Genomic DNA, 19,556 nt, shown 5'->3' with positions numbered 1-19,556 from the left:
TAGGAGATTATCTCATTTCATACACCTATCTGTTATAGGTGAGGCGTCAATTTGGATTGGGCCTAGTCGGGTTATTTCGTCCCGTCAAGTAATTTAAATGGGTTGGATTAAAATTTTATCAATCCAAGCTTGTCGTGGGCTGCACCCGTCTAGGCCTATGACCCGCACCCATGACGGATTTGGGTTGACCCGCGGGTTAAAAATTATATGTAAATTAATTTTTATATCAATTTATTATTTTTATTTATTATAATTTTAAAATAAAATTAATATTTTTTTATATATGTACTAATTTGTGTTCATTTATATTTAAAATATAATATATTTGATTGATGAAATTTTTTTAAAATAAAATATTGAAGATATGAAATTTTTAAAAAAAATTTAAAATTTTTTGATGGGCTCTTGGCTAACCAACCCACAATCCATCTTAGATTGAATTGAGTTAAGATTTTCCAACCCACCTTAATTTATGCATACTCTATTCTCTGAATCGATTTTCAGAATAATCGTTCATATTAAGATTCAAATCTGGATTTTCTTAATTATTGTTTTACCATTGACTACATCGATAGGGTAACTTTTCTTCAAAAGCTTGATTGATTTGCACATGGTTCATATGGCTAAGAGTTAAGCCTAAATTAGAAGAGCATTCTTCGCCCATAAAAAAGTATGAGTCATTTGTTGAAAATATTGAAAAAAATATAATCATTTGGAAATTTTGCACATTTGATCGTCCTCAATGGGCAATGCAGGATATTTCTGAAATAATTTATATATCGAGAGACCACCCGACTTTTTCAACCGCTGCCATTTCATAATCAAATTCTAATTAACAACTGAATATTTCAATTCTGACCCAAAAAAACAAACACCAAACATCAAAACGAAGGGGGAAAAAACAGAAAAAAGAAAAAGACGGAGGATGTCCTATAATCGGTTGGTGCGTTTGTCTTCTTTTATGGTACCGAAAGGGACGAATCAACTTTATTACTCTCCCCGTTTCATCGCCGGCCTGGCGAGTTGACTCGGAAGCGGACGCGGTGAGCTAAATCAGGGGAGGGAGAGAGGATCAGGGGGAGGCGATAGCCCTGCGGAGAACATGGACGAGAGCCGCAGGAGCGCTGAGGTGGGGGAGGTGCCCCTCGACGGGGAGGTACTCGACGATGGTGTGGCCACCGAGGTGGTCCCGCAGGAAGCCGCCGACGGAAAGAGGGACGGAGACGTCCTTGGCGGTCTGAACAACGACGCAAGGAGTGGTTACCAGGCCCAGCACACCACGTAGGTCGATGCTGAACGCCATCTGCGACACGAACAGCGAGATGTCCGGCCGCATGTTGAATAGCGTCCGACTGAACTCTTGAACGGCCGCCGGCACGTCCGCTCCCACAGCTAGCGGCGCGAAGCCCCGCACCCAGGCCTCGTAGTTCGATTCCATCGCCGCAAACACCTTGTCGAAGTCATCCCGCTCGAAGCCTCCGTGGTATTCCTCGTCGTTCAAAAACCTGGCCACCAAATTTGGGTGCCGTGTTTCAAATTTCATCTGTTGCGATCGGAAGTCGCAAATTTGCGCTTTCGATTCCAAATCTCAAAATTCAAATTTTGATAGAATTTGTATATAAATAAACAAGAGTTAAACCTAGGGGAGGCACCAATCAGGATGAGCTTGAGGAAGAGCTCGGGGCGGCGGATTGAAGCGAGGATGCCCATCATGGAGGAGAAGGAGTGCCCGACGAAGAAGCAACGGTCGATTCCGAGGGCGTCGAGAATGGTCAGCAAGTCTTCGACGTAGGCGTCGAGGGTGGTGTAGCGCCGGAAGTCGAAGTGATCGGGGTTGACGCTGCCAGCGCAGACGTGGTCGTAGAGGACGACGCGGTGGTCGCGCTGCAAGTAAGGCAGCACGCGACTCCAAGCCGACTGGTCCGTGCCGAAGCCGTGCGACAGCACCACCACCCGCTCACCGGCGCCCACCACCCTCACGTTCAGTATCTCCAGTAGACTGGAGCCGCCATTGCGGACCGCCCCTGCTCTAGCATTGCTGCAGCTGCCCATCTCCGCCACCTGCTCCGTACGCTTCCTCGCCCTGTATAACTACTAAACATGGCCTTGTCAATTTGGGAAACGAACCGTAAAAATTAGATTTTTGATGCGCGTTCTGTACTTCCCTGAATCAAGAATTGTTCTTTAATTCATAAAAATAAATAAAATAAAGTTGGAGATTGAACTGATAGTGAAGATGCAAAGTGAGAAATGGTTAATCCACCTCTTTTCTCCTCCTTCAGAACCAGGACTGGTACCAAGTCTTGGATTCTTCTGATCTCTCATTGGTAAATTAGATACTTTAAACGCCTCCCCATTATTTTTCTTCTTCTTCTTCTTATTCATGAAAATATAACTCCTTGGGGACCGCGTGATCCAGATCGTCTAGCAATTCCTTCTTCGCGCAGGACGATCAGTAGATTTGTTCCAGGTATACGAATTATATTATATCAGAAATACAGATTCAAGTGCATCATTAGTCTGAATTTTGCTCCCAGCAATAAAAAATGGAGAATCTTGATTCTTTTTTTTTCTTTTTTTTTTTTTAAAGATAGAGCGATCGGATAGTGGTTGTGACTGGGTCAGCTGGTCAATTGGCTATTAAGTTTATCATGCATTAATGTCAGATCGGTTGACTTTGATTGTCTGCTACAAAATAATTACCTTCCTCGAAGAAAGTAAAGATGTTGCGATTGATACCGTTTACTTTGTTCTGGAGAGGTGCTCATCGGATTGATTGCTCGAAAGGGTAAATCTTGTTCGGACCAGCTAAAAATTTTTATCTCCCAATTATAATACATATATGTATATACATGTAATTAATATCTACATAAAGTACTCATGCATACACATGTATGTATATATTCTGGATGTTAGCATTATCCTGCTCAAAAAGACGAGCGCCCATTTAATTAAAAGTAGAGATTAGCTTTAGTTTAATTAAATAAATAGAAGATGAAGTTGCTCGTCTCTCCAAGTTAACATATGAAGATGCAAAGGCCATTAAAGGATTCATATGGTAGATCTGACATGGTCCTTACCTACTGCTCTGTTTGACACAGGAAGCAATCAGTAAACATAAATTCACAGAATGGAGCCACAAGGTAACATTGATTGAGGCAATCAGTAAGCATTCAAGCCGTTGCAAGGAATGCTTCAAATGGTTTGTTGGACCATTCTATACAAAAAGGTAACAATAAGGAATGCTTCTTCAAGTCCCTCATTTCATTCATCTTCAAATTCCACTTGTTTACCATTTTTATGATGTTGTTCATGATAAGAACATATCTTACAGTATCAAAAGTAAGAACCTCAATAAAAAAAAACAGAAATTCCTTATCTCCATCTTATACCTGTATATCAATATTTTCATCAATATTACAATGTTAACAAGCACCGAGGTAAAAAGTCTAAGAGAACATGAGACTTCATCAATTCCCTTGTCAACTCTCAGTATTGCTTACAGAAAACCCCATTACTAGTTTGAAATGAGATTATAAAAACAAACAATTTAGATGATTGAACGAAGAAAATGAAGAGTATAAATTGCCATTTTCACCAGGTTATTCTCCCTTCGTTCTATATGTAGTTATGACTGCGCACATTGGTCTGGTTGTCACAGTTCAGAGATGTTTAAGTCAATTCCAAGGTTCTTGCCATTGTAAGCAATGGGAGCATACATCCACAAGTCATCAGAGCTCAACAGCTGCACAAATCGAATTATACCTTCAGATACTTAAACAGCAACTCTGAATGTTTGGAAATATAGTGATGTGATTAAGTATAACCTTAATTTGGAGCTGCAAGAACTTGACATACTGAACTGCTTCTTCAAGCATTGTACTAATGTCTACCTGTTACGATCAATTGTTGTCAGTCCTCTACTGCCTTGTTCAGACTACAAATACAATTCCCAAACAACTTACTTTTGTTCCATTTGGAACTAAGTTTTGCAGGATTTTCAGCCTCTCATTGATCCTTTCTCTCCTTTTCTGTAAAACACAATGATCAAGGACTATTACAAAAAAAAAAAGGAAAAAAATGAACAGGGCAAGAAGTTATCTTGTTTATGTTAAAGAGATTTGAAATTTACCCTTGCATACAAGCTCTGGGGATCAGTTGCAGCTCCTCTACCAGTTTTTTTCTGTCTATTTGCTGCTCCATTCTGCTCATTCGAGTCATCCTCTGAGCTGTAGCAACTGGAGTTCTGTGAATTTATGTCTTCATTCACAGTGCTATCACTCTTCTCGGTCTTCTTGGACTGTGAATTCTTCCTCTTCTTAGAAACCTGAGAAACACCATTTTCTTTTATCATCAATCATCTGTATATTTGTAAATTTACACCAACGCTTCACAATCGAAACTATGAATTAGAATTCTCACTGGCGCTGACTCCTTAGCCTTCCTTTTAGGAACTCCGAACATTGCCGTATCCTCCTCTACCTTTGTGGGCACATCAGCATCCTCACCGTTCAACTTCCTTTTCGTTGTTCGCGGAAGTGGCGGCAGAGGCTCCGCCATTTCCGAGCTCATCTTGGCTTGGCTCGTGTAATTATATCCTCCATAATTGGCGTCTGGATGAGGAAGAACACTGACGGAGTTGGTTGAGCTGGTCGCAGCACAATTGCCTAGAGTCCAATCAAAAAGATCACCGGAAGAATTGTGATCGGACCAAAACATCTCCTGAGAACCGAACAACTGCTCCATGACTTGGGATTCCTCCCCCAACATCGCAGCATCAAACGAGCTCCAGCTCGATCCCAATCCTTGAAAATCCATTGCAATGAAAGACTTTTGAGGCGTAGAAGAAATGAAGAACGAGGAGTACTCTTGGTGTTGGAAAACTGATAGAGGGAGAATATATATATAGTTGCAAAATATTGACTCTTTCATGCGTGTTCATCAAATTCTAATCGAGATACAGGAAATACAGCTAAGAATGCTGCAGTTATGCAATATTTAAAAAATAATGGTGTCTAAAAATAAAGGAAGCAGGATTTTTTTTGCCGGGAAATATTCTTAAATGGGAAGCTATGATTTTGCTAACGAGTTATTCAAATGATTGAATTAATAATCATGAAATGATGGTTAAGCTGAGAGAGATACAATTATTGGGCAATGGAGATTGGAGAGGACGTGGGAATTAAGAGGATGAAGTAGTCAAGGCAAACTTGATGCTTCGAAATTGATAAAGAAACGGAGAAGATAGAGGTCGGCAAGTCATGGTTGGAGCTCAAGAATTATCCATGGCGGTAGAGGAAGGACAAAATATCAACCATGGCCATGTTTGTCGTACACGGAGGTTGCACACTGACCCATTGTTTTCTGCGTCATCTTGAGTTCTAACCTCACAATCAAACTAATAAATTCTTTCTTCTCTCTCTTATTCGTACTTTCTTTTATTTTTCTTTTAGATCCACTTTTTTTTTTTATGAGCTCGGAACAGCCGCATAGGTAGTAGCATTTGACACGTAAAAGACATTGGATTAAAATCAAGGGTTGAATAAGTGAATCGAACGTGTAGTATTTTTTAAAATGAATTGGGCCTTAGCCGGTTAAACCATTTGAACTTTAATTTGCAGAGTGAAAGAGTGGCTAATTTTAGGCCAAGTTTATATATCTAATTAATGATTTAGTTATGAGTTTATATTAGATATGAATTTCATGTGTAAAGAACATCAAATTATTATAACGGATTTTCTCTTATAAAAAATTAATTTAATATCATATTTAATCTTAGCTAAAAGTTAAAAAAAAAAATTTTAATATCGCTCACTCGTGGTGTTGTCAATCCTAAGATGTGAGAATAAAAAGAATCAGAAAAAATTATTGATGAGAAAAATTCTCGATAATATGTTGCAGCTAAGTTTCGAACTCTAAATCTCTAATTGATTAATGAGAAAAATTCTCAATAATACGTCAGAGTTGAGTCTACAACTTTAGATCCCTGATTGATTAATAAAAAAAATTTCTAATAATATATCACAGCTAAATCTTGAACTCTACATCCTTAATTAATGCGTCTGTAAAAAGTACTAATAAACCTTGAAATACTATAAAAAAAATTAGCAGTACCGATAGAAATATCCATCGAAATTCGATCAGCATATGCATATACCGACGACTTATCGACGGAATATTTGGTGTTGGGAGGTAATTTGTCAGAAACGAGGTTTCTGACAGAAGATATTTTTTCATGTCGATAATGCTACCGGAATAGTTACAGTAGCCAGGTTCCGCTATTTTAAGGTTTATCGACAGAACCTCGATTCTGACGGTAATTATCGACGGAAACAAGCTTTTCGTCAGTATTATATCTAAACATCAACGGAAACGTAAGTATCCGTCGGTGTTTGTTTTCGATAATTATCAACATAAACCCTATTCCATCGGTAATCCGTCGGAAGCAAAAAAAAAAAAATAGACAGTAGTAATCTATTTTCGCTCTGCCCTATTTACAATTTCGAAATATACAAAACCATCACAGACGATGGCATTATATATACAATCTACACACATACATCATATAACAATCACATTTATAAAATTCACACATAAAAACACAATCCATACCTCCTAACAATTCATTCTTCTTCCTCATACATTGCCTTTAAGCACAAACAAACTAACATTTATAATAATAGAAACAATTAAAATTATCTAAAACAAACAAAATTAAACAATTCTGCAGAATACAAATGCAAATATCCATATATAAATCTAAGTTTACAGAATACATACCGTAATAGAAAGTACTCCAAATAATACAACATAAGATAATAAAGAAAATCCTACAAAAAGTTAAATATCAAATGATCATGTTGATGTTTAAATAAACATTTTTGCATATATATTTAACGAATTTAATATGTAATAAAATGATACCTGAACAAAAATGAGCATATGATGATATAAAAAGTCAATATATAAATAGAACCGAACGTGACTCCTAAAATATATAGTAATAAAATATTTAGAAATGAACATAATATAATATCAAAATAGAATAAATATATCACCACGGCTTATATATGATAAATAAAAACTAAGTTGTAGTTAAACAAACATTAGAAAAAACTCATCATCACCGTCTGATGGATCTTGAGTCTACTGTGACTCAAAACAATGTGATGCCGGGGTGAAATCAGCCACGATCACCCGCATTTGGGCCATAAGAGCTTCATTACTCTTGTCACGTCCGACTCTCTTTTTCTCCTCATCAGCCCTTCACTGATCCATATCGGTTATCCTCTGATTCATTGATTTCAATTGAGTTCGCAGTTTTTGATTTTCACGTTTTAAAGATTGTATCTCACTAGAAGAAGAGGAACTACACAACCCACTAGATTCCTCAAACAATCAAATGCAACTTTGGCCTGGAACCAAGGCCGTAGAGGGTAGAGTTTTTTGTCCTTCCACCGACAAGATCATAATAAATCTCATTTAGAGCGTCGGTGGATAGAGACTGTGACTCTCCCCTCTCTACTGATGGCTGAAATGTCTGAGTCACTCTATCTGTCATTTGTTGCTGTATAAAAAAATATAATATCTAATTTGATCAGTATTACTAAATACTAATCAAAATAGAAATGAACAAATATAATAAAGTTAATAATCGTACATGTAGAGTCTGAGATCGAGAATCAAAAAATGGCCCATCCTTCTTCTTGTGGGTCTTGAGAAATACCTCCATACATGCGGGCTATCGGGCAAGCTCACGTTCCTACATACAAAAAATTTGGGATAAAATTATACAAGTTTGGTAATAAATATAAAATTTGTTATAAAGTATAACTTTAAATTATACTCACCAGATTCATAGTATGCTCAACAATATAATTTGATCCTAACATATGCCGAGCGGTTTCAGTGCTCGGGCCACCTAGCTTTGTATTTCTATTTGGTTTTGCCTTTTCAGCATTTGCTTACCACGTTTCTACAGCCCAAGTGATCATCCATGCATTCCATATCGCCTCAAAAACATACGCAGACCTAGTACCCTTCTTTCTTATATAATACATATGATCTCTGTATAATTTAGCACAATAAGTATTTCATGTAACTTTAAATTGTTCTTCTTGCCCATCTTCCTATGTATATCTTTTCTGTAATTATAAAATAAACATATAGTTTCAATGATAACTATATTATAGAATGAGAAAAAATATATTAAATTTACTTACCACAAATTTATTATAATAAAACAGCTTCATCTCCTGGTCTACATGCCTCCATATAGTACCAAACACGCAAACTCGTTCCTTGAATTTTTCCGTGATATAGGTAGCAACTCGATAGCCATCTGGAGTGAACCTGCATGAAATAATATTAAGTTATGAGAAATATATTATAAATAAAAGCATATATGAACTTGAATTATTAATAAGAAAAAATACTTATAAGTCTCCTACAACTCTAAGGACCTTGTAGCCACGGAGTGTTATAATCTACTGCTCTGTCATAATGATATCTACAAAATAACATTACCAAACATCATAATAAGGTTTAAAAATATGATAATATAAATATAAAATAATATGAAAGCATAACTTACTTAATGAACAATAATATTAATATTTAATCATCAATAACATCTGACTAATCAACATTAACAATTTCTATGTCTTCATCGCTAGATGAGCTTAGTTCAACTTTATCCTCACTGTTGAACTTCTCTCCATCATCTATCTCTTCGTAAGTGACATTGACATCTACAAGTAATTGAGGAGTAGATTGGAGTTGTAAATCAACTTAATGTCTCTCCACTTCATCATTCTAAAATGCATCATGGTTTTGAGCAGTGATTGTATTCGACATCTCTATGGTCAAGCGAGACTTGATTCAACAAATATACAACCATTCACTAGATCTTCTTCTCTTCGTAGGGTATTCAAGATAGAAAATTTGACTCACTTGCATCCCGAAAATTAAAGGTTCAAACTTGTTGAATCTTTTGTTTGCATTAACCTCAACTAAATTATAATTTAGATGTATTCTGTGTCTATTCTCTGGGTTGGATCATACCATGAATATTTGAACAACACACACCTCTTTATTAGTAATGCAGGATATTCAATCTCTATGATTTCTTCAAGTCTATCATAGTAATCAAACTCAATGTTATTGTTGTCCATAGATCCTTTGACGTAAACACCAGAATTATAGATTAATCTCCGTGAATCTCATTGTGCCACATGAATTTAAGGTCACTAACATAGTAACTAGAGTATAACTTTATTTTACGGAGGGATCCTAATGCAGTATTCATTATCCTATCATTTTGTACATTTAATATTCTACGATCTTTCACCTATAAAAATAGTTAACATATAAACTAGGACACTTCTTAATAGACATGAACTAAAAAATTTCACAAATTCTCTAACTTACATATATTTAAAATCATAATGTAAATTTGGTCTCTAACTTTGCAGCTACCTCACTTACACCAATTGATAAATTTTATAGATATAGTTGTTGTTCGTACAAGATAGGAAAGAAGGTAATTATATAAAAATTGGGATATCAAGCAAAATAATTAAACAAAGGATAAGTGTTTAATTAGAGAAGTTAACTTGCATTGTATATGGTTTGATCTCTTCACAGTTTAAGAGTATATATGTTCTTGCAGCATAGTATTCATCTTCGATTAACCATCTAGAAAGTGATACACCTATTGACTTACCAGGAAACTTCAAAATATAAAGCATCGATGGATCTATCGGCTTATGAGCATCATCAGAATTTTGTGGACATCTGCGATGCCTTGTTTGCACACTATCAGCAAAATAATATGAGCAAAAAGAAAATGCTTCTTCAACCATATAAACATTACATATTGACCCCTCAACTTTTGCTTTGTTACGAATATTATTTTTTAATTTCCTCAAAAATTATTCTAATGGATGCATCCATCTGTACTACATAGGACCTGGTAGATATTCCATTAAATAAAAAAAACTAGATAGAAATATACGCTCCAACTTACATAATATAAGAGGAATGTCTATTTCTAGCTAAAGTATATTATCCATTATAATACACCTCGTTGTCAAATCTCTAAAACTAAACTCAATTCAGAGAGTGTTTGTCAAACATTTTGAGGAAGTAAGTCATGGAAAGCTACTAGAATAAGTCTTTGCATGAATATATGACGGTCATGACTTTTCATTCCAAACATCTTTAATCTATTCATATCCACGCACCGAGCCATATTTGAGGTATACCCATATGGAAATTTGATTTCTTTCAATCAATTACATAAATTTTTCTTACCATCTTTGTCCAATGTATAACAAGCTTTTGGAAATCTATTGGTTGTTTCATCCTGATGCAACTCTGGTCCATTGACTAGTTATTTTAATTCCTCACGTGATTTTGCAATGTCTTTAGTTCTTCTAGACACATTCATCACAGTGTTAAAAATATTATCGAAGAACTTTTTCTCAATATGCATAACATCTAAATTATATCAAATAAGAAGATACTTCCAATACAGTAACTCCCAAAAATACTCTTTTTCTTCCAACCACACTTGCATATCCTAACAATATATTTATTTATCACATCAGAACCAGATTGATATACTAGTAGAAATCTATAACTATCTATTTGCTCAATGATTTATGTTGGGGCATAGACGTCCGGCTAGAGGGGGTGAATAGCCGATCACCTACTTCTTCGCTTCCTACGCTTGTTAGTGCACAGCGGAAATACAAAACAAACTAACAAGATGAAAGCTAAAACCTAGAGGCAATAAATAAGATAATCAAACCTCTAACACGTTATGTTTAACGTGGTTCAGAGATTAGAGGTCCTACTCCACGACTGTCCGTAAGGTGGACGATCCCGATCCATTGGTGGATGACTCTCCGGAAAACTTCCGGCTAGCTCAAGTAGCTCCTTGTAGGTGGAGAAACCTCACCACAACTCGCACAAGTACGCTTGGGATGCTAGGGCACTTGGAAGAATACTAATAGGGGTTAACCACCTCTTTTTCATCAGCCTTTGTCAAGCATTCCGAGCTCTATTAAATAGAGCTTAGGAGTAAACACCTAACCATATTTCCCGCCACCAGTTGACTATTAAAGATTCCAGCCGACTGGTTCTAAATGGAATTTAACCGTTACAAGCCAACGGCTCGATACCAGTCAACTGCTATAGTGTACTAATCGATTGCTACAATATACCAGTCGACTGCTACAGTAATAATCGACTACTACGGTAACAATTGACTGCTATAATAACAGTTAACTGCTATGGTAACGGTTAACTACTACAGTACCAAACGACTGTTTTCACAACCAGCGAGCATAGAAATATTTTGTTCCCTATCCCAGTCAACTCATCAAACCCTAACCTTAGGATTTGACCCCCCGAGTACATTCACTTAGTACTCATCCTTGCTCGACCAACCTAGACCTGGCCTTCTAGCCACCTCCATCAGCCTCGCATCCCTCAGATGTCTCCCCATCTTTCACACCTTACCTTCTGGAGCTTTCTTCAACCTTGTCCTTGTTATTGGGTTTTCCTTTGTCAAGAGGCTCCTCACCTCTGGGACTTCAACCATTGTCAAGTCACACTTGGACTTACGTTGCCAAGACTGCATGCTTGGACTTACACCGCCAAGATTCCACTTGAATTTTCACCTTTGCCAATAGTATACTTGGACTTTTCCTTGTTGTACCTATATCCTGCACATTCATAATGTATATCGAATACAATAATAAGTCTAACTTAAACATTTGTCTAAATATCAAAACCTAGGGTCACATAGATTGCTCCAACAATTTGTTCACCTAAAGAATGGATTGGAAGAGGTTTTCTAACTACAATATTTTTTAGAAAATTTTTTTTATTTCACCTGAAAGAGTGATCAAGTGGTAAAAATTTATGATAATTATCAAACCAAGATACTTTTCCGCTGTAAGGTAATAAAAATACATCAGACTCTATCATGCAGTGTGGATGTATTAATTTACAAGTCGTGCTCCATCTCAACAACATTGAGTATGCTAGAAAATCACTAATCGTCCATAATAATGCAGCATGTAATCTAAAATTAGTTTTATTAGCAACATCATAAGTCACCGACCCTACATTCCATAATTCTTTCAACTCGGTAATCAGAGGTTGCAAGAAAACATTCATCTTCTCTTTGGATTGGTTGGACCAAGAATAAGTATTGTAAGGAATATAAATTCATCTTTCATACATATCTATGGCGGTAAATTGCACGATGTTATATAACTGACCAAGATGAATATTGTTGTCCTGACTAACCAAATAGTTGAAATCCATCTACGAAAAGTCCTAATCTCACATTACGTGGTTCCATTACAAAAAAGGAAAATACAATATTAAGATGTTTCCATGTAGGGGGATCACAAGGATGACACATTATACCTCTATCATGCTCATGCTCATGATGCCACATCATGTGACAAGCTGTAGCAGCAAATGCATACAAACGTTGAAGTCTAGCAATTAACGGAAAATAATACATCACTTTCCAAGTAATTTTTTTCTTCTGTCTTGGTATGCGAGTACTATGTTTATAACGAGGGTGAGTACAGATTTTACATTCATGCATATCGTTGTCTTCATTCCAAAATATCATGTAGTTGTCTATACAACAATCAATCTTCTCTACAATCAAATCTAAACCTCTGATCACTTTCTTTGTACTATAAAAACTATTAATCATTATGTTATCAATAAGAAGTAATTCTAACATCAATTGGCATACGTCGTCGTAACATCTTTTAGAAAAATGATGTTATGCTTTTATATCCAATAACCTTACAGTAGTTGATAATTGAGAATGACCAGAGGGAATATCTTCCCACACTTCTATTTCACTAGCCTTTAACATTTCATATAGTTGCTGATATTCAGATGTTAATGTTTCATCTATATTGGAATAATCAACTGCAGCATTCATCACATTGTGAACCATTAATTGCATTGTAATATCATTAGTTGATGATTCAGGAGTAGTAAAAATTATGGCAGATGATGAACCACCAAAAGACCCAATTGATTTAAACAAATAAGACTCTCCGCGACAATACTAATTATAGTAATTTGGCACAAAACTATGTCTACATATGTATACTTTCACGGTATCCTCATCACGGAAGACTATATTTCTACATTTCGAAAGATTACACAAACACCGTAAATCAGCACAATTCATATATTCTGAATGACTCTTAACAAAATTCACAAACTCTTCAACTTCAACAATAAAATCATCTCTACTAAATTCATTTTCTAATCGATTGTACATCTAAACTTTGTTCATAGACATTTTCACATAAAACTAATAAATTGAGAATTAGAAATTAGCTTAGATTAACATACTAACACAAAACAAATAAAAGGATTATATTATGTTATAGATTAATATACTAATATAATATATATCTAAATTGAACCATGTTAAATAACATAAAATATAATTTACTAAATTATACTTGAAGAAGTGTAGGTCAACCAGAGAAGAGCAACAAATGCTATCTGTCTATAAAATAAAAATAATTTAGTTCAAAATTTATCACAAAAAATGACAAGTTCAAAGCAGGAACTGCTGCTACCGACCAACACGGGCTGGCATAGCCGACAGCATAGCAGGTGTTGGGGGTTGGCACCTCTGCCAACACAGCAGCGTTCGACACAACCGCCAGCAAGTTGCTAGTGGTAGCAGGCAACTAGCGGCCGACGGTGGCTGGCACAGCAGCCAGCATGCAGTTGCTAGCCGACAGGGCCTCTAGTAGGCAGCTGTCGGCCGGCACAACCACCAACAAGCAGCTGGTGGCTCGCATGTGGCTACCAGGGCCAACTGCCGACCGCCACAAAGGCCACCTGCGTCGGAAAGAGAGAGAGAAAGGAGGGGAGAGGAGCGTCGTTTACCGACAATCAGGGAAAACGGGAGAGCTCCACGCGTGGGAAAAAAAAGCGAAGAGCCTAGGGTTTGCTTTTGAGCCGGCATTATCGACAGAATTATAATTCCGTTAGTATTTTCGGTCGTTACCGATGGTAACCTAGTGAAGTTACTGAAGAGGGTCCCAACGAAATATTAATTTCATCGGTAGCCTAGTGGTGTTGCCGACAGAATTATAGATTCTGTCGGCAATGTAAAATATTTCTGACGGATTATATAATCCGTCGGTATTCCCGTCAGCAATCCTGTATTTTTTTGTAGTGAAATTATTTTCGATATAAAAGAGAATATTAACATTATTTAATCTTAGCCTTCACCAAATTAATTGAGAGTTTGTTAGTAAAGATCCAAATTCTTAATAAAATAGAGAAATTATTGGTTGGTTGATAATTAGGGATGTAAACGAGCCAAACCAAACTGAATAGTATTAGGCTCGAGCTCGGCTCGTTTAAGTTATATTCGGGCTCGAGCTCGAGCTCGGCTCGAGCTCGAATCGAGCTTTTATCACAAGGTTCGAGCTCGGCTCGTTTTAGAATTATCAAGCTCGCGAACAGTTCGAGCTTGGCTCGTTATTAGCTTGATTGTCAAAGTTAACGAGCCAAACTCGTTAAGCGAGCTCGGACTCGTTTTATAGCTCGTTTTTTTGCTCATTTTAAAACTCATTTTAAGGCTCGTTTTATAGCTCTTTTTTTTTGCTCGTTTTAGAGCTCATTTTTTGGCTCGGTTTAAGGCTCGTTTTTTTTGGCTCACGAGCCTATAAACGAACATGTTCGCGAGCTCACGAGCCGAATATCCTTAAGCTCGAACTCTGCTCGATAAAACTGTCGAGCTCGAAATCGAGCTCGAGCTCGGCTCGATAAAATAAACGAATGAACTCGAACGAGTTTTTTATCGAATCGAGCTCCGAATAGCTCGCGAACCGTTTGGTTCATTTACATCCCTATTGATAATAGATTTAAATTCTAAAACTATATAAAGCTCCCGTCTCCATAGGATTAGGATGATCTTGACTCTCTTATGGATCTTAACCCTAAGAAAGATCAAACCCGCATTAATTTTACTTCTTAATCATCAGATTGATTCGATGACTTTATAATTTCTGCATTTAATTCTATTTTAACAATTGCTATAAATCTACACAAAATCCTGTGTTTACAATGGTAAGTCTTTCAATTTATATAAGATATACAATTCATAATTTAAAATTCCTACAATGCTGAAAAATTGAGAAAGTGATCATCACTTTATCATTATCACGGGGCTAGAATGGCATTGTCATCAATATTAATGCTCAATGTAAATTTTTTATTTCTATAAAAGGTAATCAAGGTATAAAAGTGAAAAAAAAAACAATAAAAGTAAGTAGTCCACCCCTTATAATTATTAAACTCCATTATCAATATGAATAAAGAAAATGGAACTTTTAACCCTAAATAGCATGACTAAATTGGTCATAAGGTAAATTCCTAATAAAGTCAAGAGAAATACCCATTCAGGCCTATTTAATTTTATAATTTACTTTTCTATAAATAATTATAGAATCGACATTATGAAACATCCGGAATCAATAAGACATTTTGCCAAATCATTGCTTTTCCGATCCACGATAATATAAAAAACAAAGGTTAAAGCCATAAGTTAAAGCCTTTATTAACTCACATATTTATCCAGGTAGTCAATATTTTTCTGCATAATTAAAAAAATATTATATTCAAATTTTATTGAGCTTTAAAATCTTGCCAGCTTGGACGACAAAGTGAACTGCAAATTGACAGTAGAATACAATTTATTTAAAGTTTAAATTACACATAAATAAAAGTTAGAATTCAATCTCACATATAAGACAAATTAAGACTCAGCATCAAGTCCAAAATTTAATTTCTAATAATTTTTTTAATTGGAAGAGAACAATAATCTCCCATTTTTTTTAAGTTTGTGATACGCATACAAAGAACAATAATGGAGATAATTATTTACGAGTATATCATATTTCAACGAGAACGCAAATTAAGAGCAGTAGTGGCTCGGGAAGAGAGCCAAGAGTTCGAGAGGTTTGTGCTAAAGCTGTTGCTTAGTTAGACATTATCGATGGCATAAGGTACTAATATTTAAAAATAAATAAATAAGTAAATAAACTAGAAAAATACTTTAATTATACAGATTCATTTGTTGAATAAGGGAAGAAGAAATGAAGGAGGAAAGAGGCTCTATTGTGAATGTGATTTTAGTCCCATATTAAAAGTTTTAAGATATTTTTGTTGGTTTATATTGATTCACATACATTAAAGATGTGAACAAATACATAGGGAGATGCTCTCTCTCACATGTGGTTGTGCAAGAGGTGTAAATCAAGGGTCAGGATTGCATTGAATGAGTTGACTTGTGTGTGAGCGTGACTTGTGCACATGAATGCCGAACTAATTGGGTTAAAATTTGCCCAAGTTGAACAACCAATATTTTGCCACAGATCTTTTGTTGCCGTGAAACGGGTGCATTAAATTTGAGATTAATACAGAATAAAATCGGCCAAGTAATAATGAGTAAAACGGTGATCGTTTCACTGCTCGACCATTAAGATCATTAACTCTGGCCATTGATCCGAGCTTTATATAAGGAGGCTCCGATCATAGGCAAAAAAGATACAACAAGCAAAGAAAAGACTCTCCATTTTTCTTCCTCCTCTATCGTGCATCTCCTGCTCGGCGGAGTGCCCGTGGTAGCATTCGGGCACCACTCAGCTCGCCGTGACCACCAGTGCTTGGTCGGATTCACAGCCGACTCTTGTATCTTGGGAAACAAACAACCCTTGTAAGCCTCGAAGCACAGCCGGAGGTGGGCGAATTTGTTTCAAGGAAATTGTGACTCGCAGGCTTCGGTCAGCTCGCCCGGTTTGTCTCTTTGTCCTACCGACAGACTTCTCTGCCCGCTCGGGATCTTCACCCAGCCTGTCAGCTTGCCCGGTCGACCAGTCTCTTTGACAACCCGACCTGTCTGCTCGACCCGGCCGACCTCTCTGACAGCCCGACCTGTTTGCTCGACCCGGCCGACCTCTCTGACAGCCTGACCTGTCTACCGCCTGGTCTGTCTGCTCGACTCGGTCGACCTCTCTAACAGCCCGGTCTGTCTGCTCGACCTGGTCGGCCTCTCTGACAGCCCGACCTGTCTGCATCGTTTGGTTAATCTGCTCGACCGCTCGGCTTTAAATCCTGATTAGCCGCTCTACCCACTCGGCTGATCTTCCTACACAAATTGTCTGCTTGGCCGACCTGCCCGCCGGGCCGCTTAGCCCGCTCTGTCAACACAGTGCAGCCTGCCTTTATCACTTAGCAGAAACCAGCCCCTACTAGTACCTTAAGATTATCAGCTCAAGTCATCTTAGCTGTAAGTTAAATTTAATTCGAGTATTTAAATTCGACTAATACCCTGTATATTTTCGATAATCGATTATTTGTATCCAACATCATTTTCAAATACTCTTTAAAGAATTATCTTTTAATATTTTATTTTGTTTTTAGAATTTCTCAAAGTGAGTTAAACGATAATAATTTAGAAGAGAGAAATGAGTGTTTGTCTTATAAAGGATTATCTTACTAGTAAAAAAATTAAAAATATACAATCTCTTATTTTATGCGTCATATCCAATTTTATGCTTTAGTTATCAATTTCAAGTCTTTTCTAATTAATGACAGTTGTGGTTCCAGATTTTAGTAACAAAATTATAAAGCACGCGGATTTATTCCTTTAAAATCAAATTAAATGGTGGAAGGCATGGTTCTCATAATTATATTATTATCTCTGTTCGCATGTTCCACCAGTGATTAATCAAGTTCAGCTTCAATTTACTGAGGTATATATTTTAGCAAAGAAATAAAGAATAACCATATTCTCGACCATATAATAAACTAAAGAAAATAAAAAATAATTTTAGAAAAATAGATTATTTGATCATGAAAGTTACATGATCTAATTTGACTAAATAGATTGTTCCACTTAATTAGTTCCTTTGGCCTAATTTTCTTTTGAGAAATTACTAAATAAAAAGCTATTAATTACCTTAATCGCAGTGTCGAAAGCCAACATACGCTGTGCACGTCCGTTAATATTTACATTAGAATAGTTGGAAATGTTCTTGTAAATAATGCAAAAAAAAAAAAAAACAGTGGTCATTTTATATATATATATAAACCAGATCGTGCACGAATAAGAAAGAAATAAAATCGATCAGTTTGTTGGAGATACGACCTCCAATTAAATAAAATAAAATCCGGGGCTTATGAGCCAATTACAAGTCTCCTCCAGCACAACCTTTCTTAAAGCATATCTACAGAACTGACCTTGATTCCATCAGAAATAAATGTGCCAAAAATCCTTTTTATGAAAACCATTTAATTATTTCCCGGTCTTTGTATTTCATATATTTCAGTACTAGTTCAATTTCAAGACGAAAGCTAGATAGAGATGAACATTGTTTCATTTCACTGCACGAGATTGCCACCAAAATTAAAGAAATACGTATGGTTTATTGTCTCTTATTTTAGAATAATAAAAGGGTCTTTGTGTTGGTTCAAACTAATCAGTAAACAAAGACTTTTTTAAATCTAGAAATAAAGTCAAGACCATCTCAATCAGACTCCCCACCTTTAAAATTCTCATAATGTTCTTAAGATTTTATTGTGATTTTGAGATGATTTATTTTAAATTAGAGCAATATTGCGCTCGTGAATATGCAATATAATTCAACACGCGCGGATTAAAATTTAAGAAATTCATTCTCTATCAATTCCTTTTCTTCTAGAATGCATTTACAATAATTTATTAGATCAGGAAATGAACTGCGTCAAAATCCAAAAAATTTAACCGAGATCCTTAAAATCAGGGTCTACTGTAAGAGGTGTAGATTAGTTGGGCCCATGTCAGACACATACAAAATTGACTCAGCCTGCTAAAAGTCATATTAAGTTGGGCAAGGCCAGTCCTACTTCAAGTCAGGCTGAACTACCCAACCATATATGGCCTAGAGGTGTCATGTTGGGCCTAATTAGCTAAATATTTAAAAATATTTAAAATTTTAAATTATTTTTTAAAATATAAAAACTTAATATAAATATAAAATAAGTAAAATAAATATATTAAGATAATATTTTTAATAAACGGGTTTAAACTTATTTATAAAATTAATAATCTCATTTAGTCTTAACTATCACTACAATGACCAATTTAATCCACTAAAATTTTCTATCGCCTACTAGGATAAATCGAGAAACACATACGACCACCAGTCCAGAAACCAAGCATCCTTTGACTGTACCCCTCATTTAGAGAAAAAATTCTTACAAATACATTATAAATAAAATTCAAATTACATGTATCTGAGTGACAACTTAAATATCTTACCACGACATCTTAATTCCAGAGATATTAAATTTATTTATAAAAGCATCTATAAATAAGAGTTCCATAATACCAGGCTACATGTCAAAATTAAAAATCACATATCTGTCCAGTAACATACATTCTTATTATATTTTACATTTAAATAAAATTTATAACATTGAATAACATTAATAATTAA

At 35.8% G+C, this 19,556-nt stretch overlaps 2 protein-coding genes across 2 annotated transcripts; both read right to left on the bottom strand.

The window, feature by feature from the left end:
• Positions 1-802: 802 nt before the first annotated feature.
• LOC122028657 (probable strigolactone esterase DAD2) lies at positions 803-2,056 on the bottom strand. Its single transcript, XM_042587499.1, has 2 exons — positions 1,640-2,056; positions 803-1,505 (listed from the first exon to the last, which is right to left on the bottom strand). The coding sequence occupies exons 1-2, from the start codon at positions 2,050-2,052 to the stop codon at positions 1,073-1,075; spliced, it is 846 nt and encodes a 281-aa protein (XP_042443433.1). The 5' UTR covers positions 2,053-2,056; the 3' UTR covers positions 803-1,072.
• A 1,322-nt stretch (positions 2,057-3,378) lies between these two features.
• Positions 3,379-4,863, bottom strand: LOC122030223 (transcription factor bHLH84-like). The gene is made up of 5 exons (XM_042589395.1): positions 4,423-4,863; positions 4,133-4,327; positions 3,966-4,031; positions 3,828-3,893; positions 3,379-3,745 (listed from the first exon to the last, which is right to left on the bottom strand). Exons 1-5 carry the CDS (start codon positions 4,816-4,818, stop codon positions 3,656-3,658), a joined length of 813 nt encoding a protein of 270 aa, XP_042445329.1. The 5' UTR covers positions 4,819-4,863; the 3' UTR covers positions 3,379-3,655.
• Between the last annotated feature and the right edge of the window lie 14,693 nt (positions 4,864-19,556).

The sequence above is a fragment of the Zingiber officinale genome, chromosome 10B (assembly GCF_018446385.1).
Source record: "Zingiber officinale cultivar Zhangliang chromosome 10B, Zo_v1.1, whole genome shotgun sequence".
Classification (NCBI taxonomy): domain Eukaryota; kingdom Viridiplantae; phylum Streptophyta; class Magnoliopsida; order Zingiberales; family Zingiberaceae; genus Zingiber; species Zingiber officinale.
Note: the sequence above shows the minus strand (reverse complement) of the source record. Positions and strands in the feature narration are given on the sequence as shown.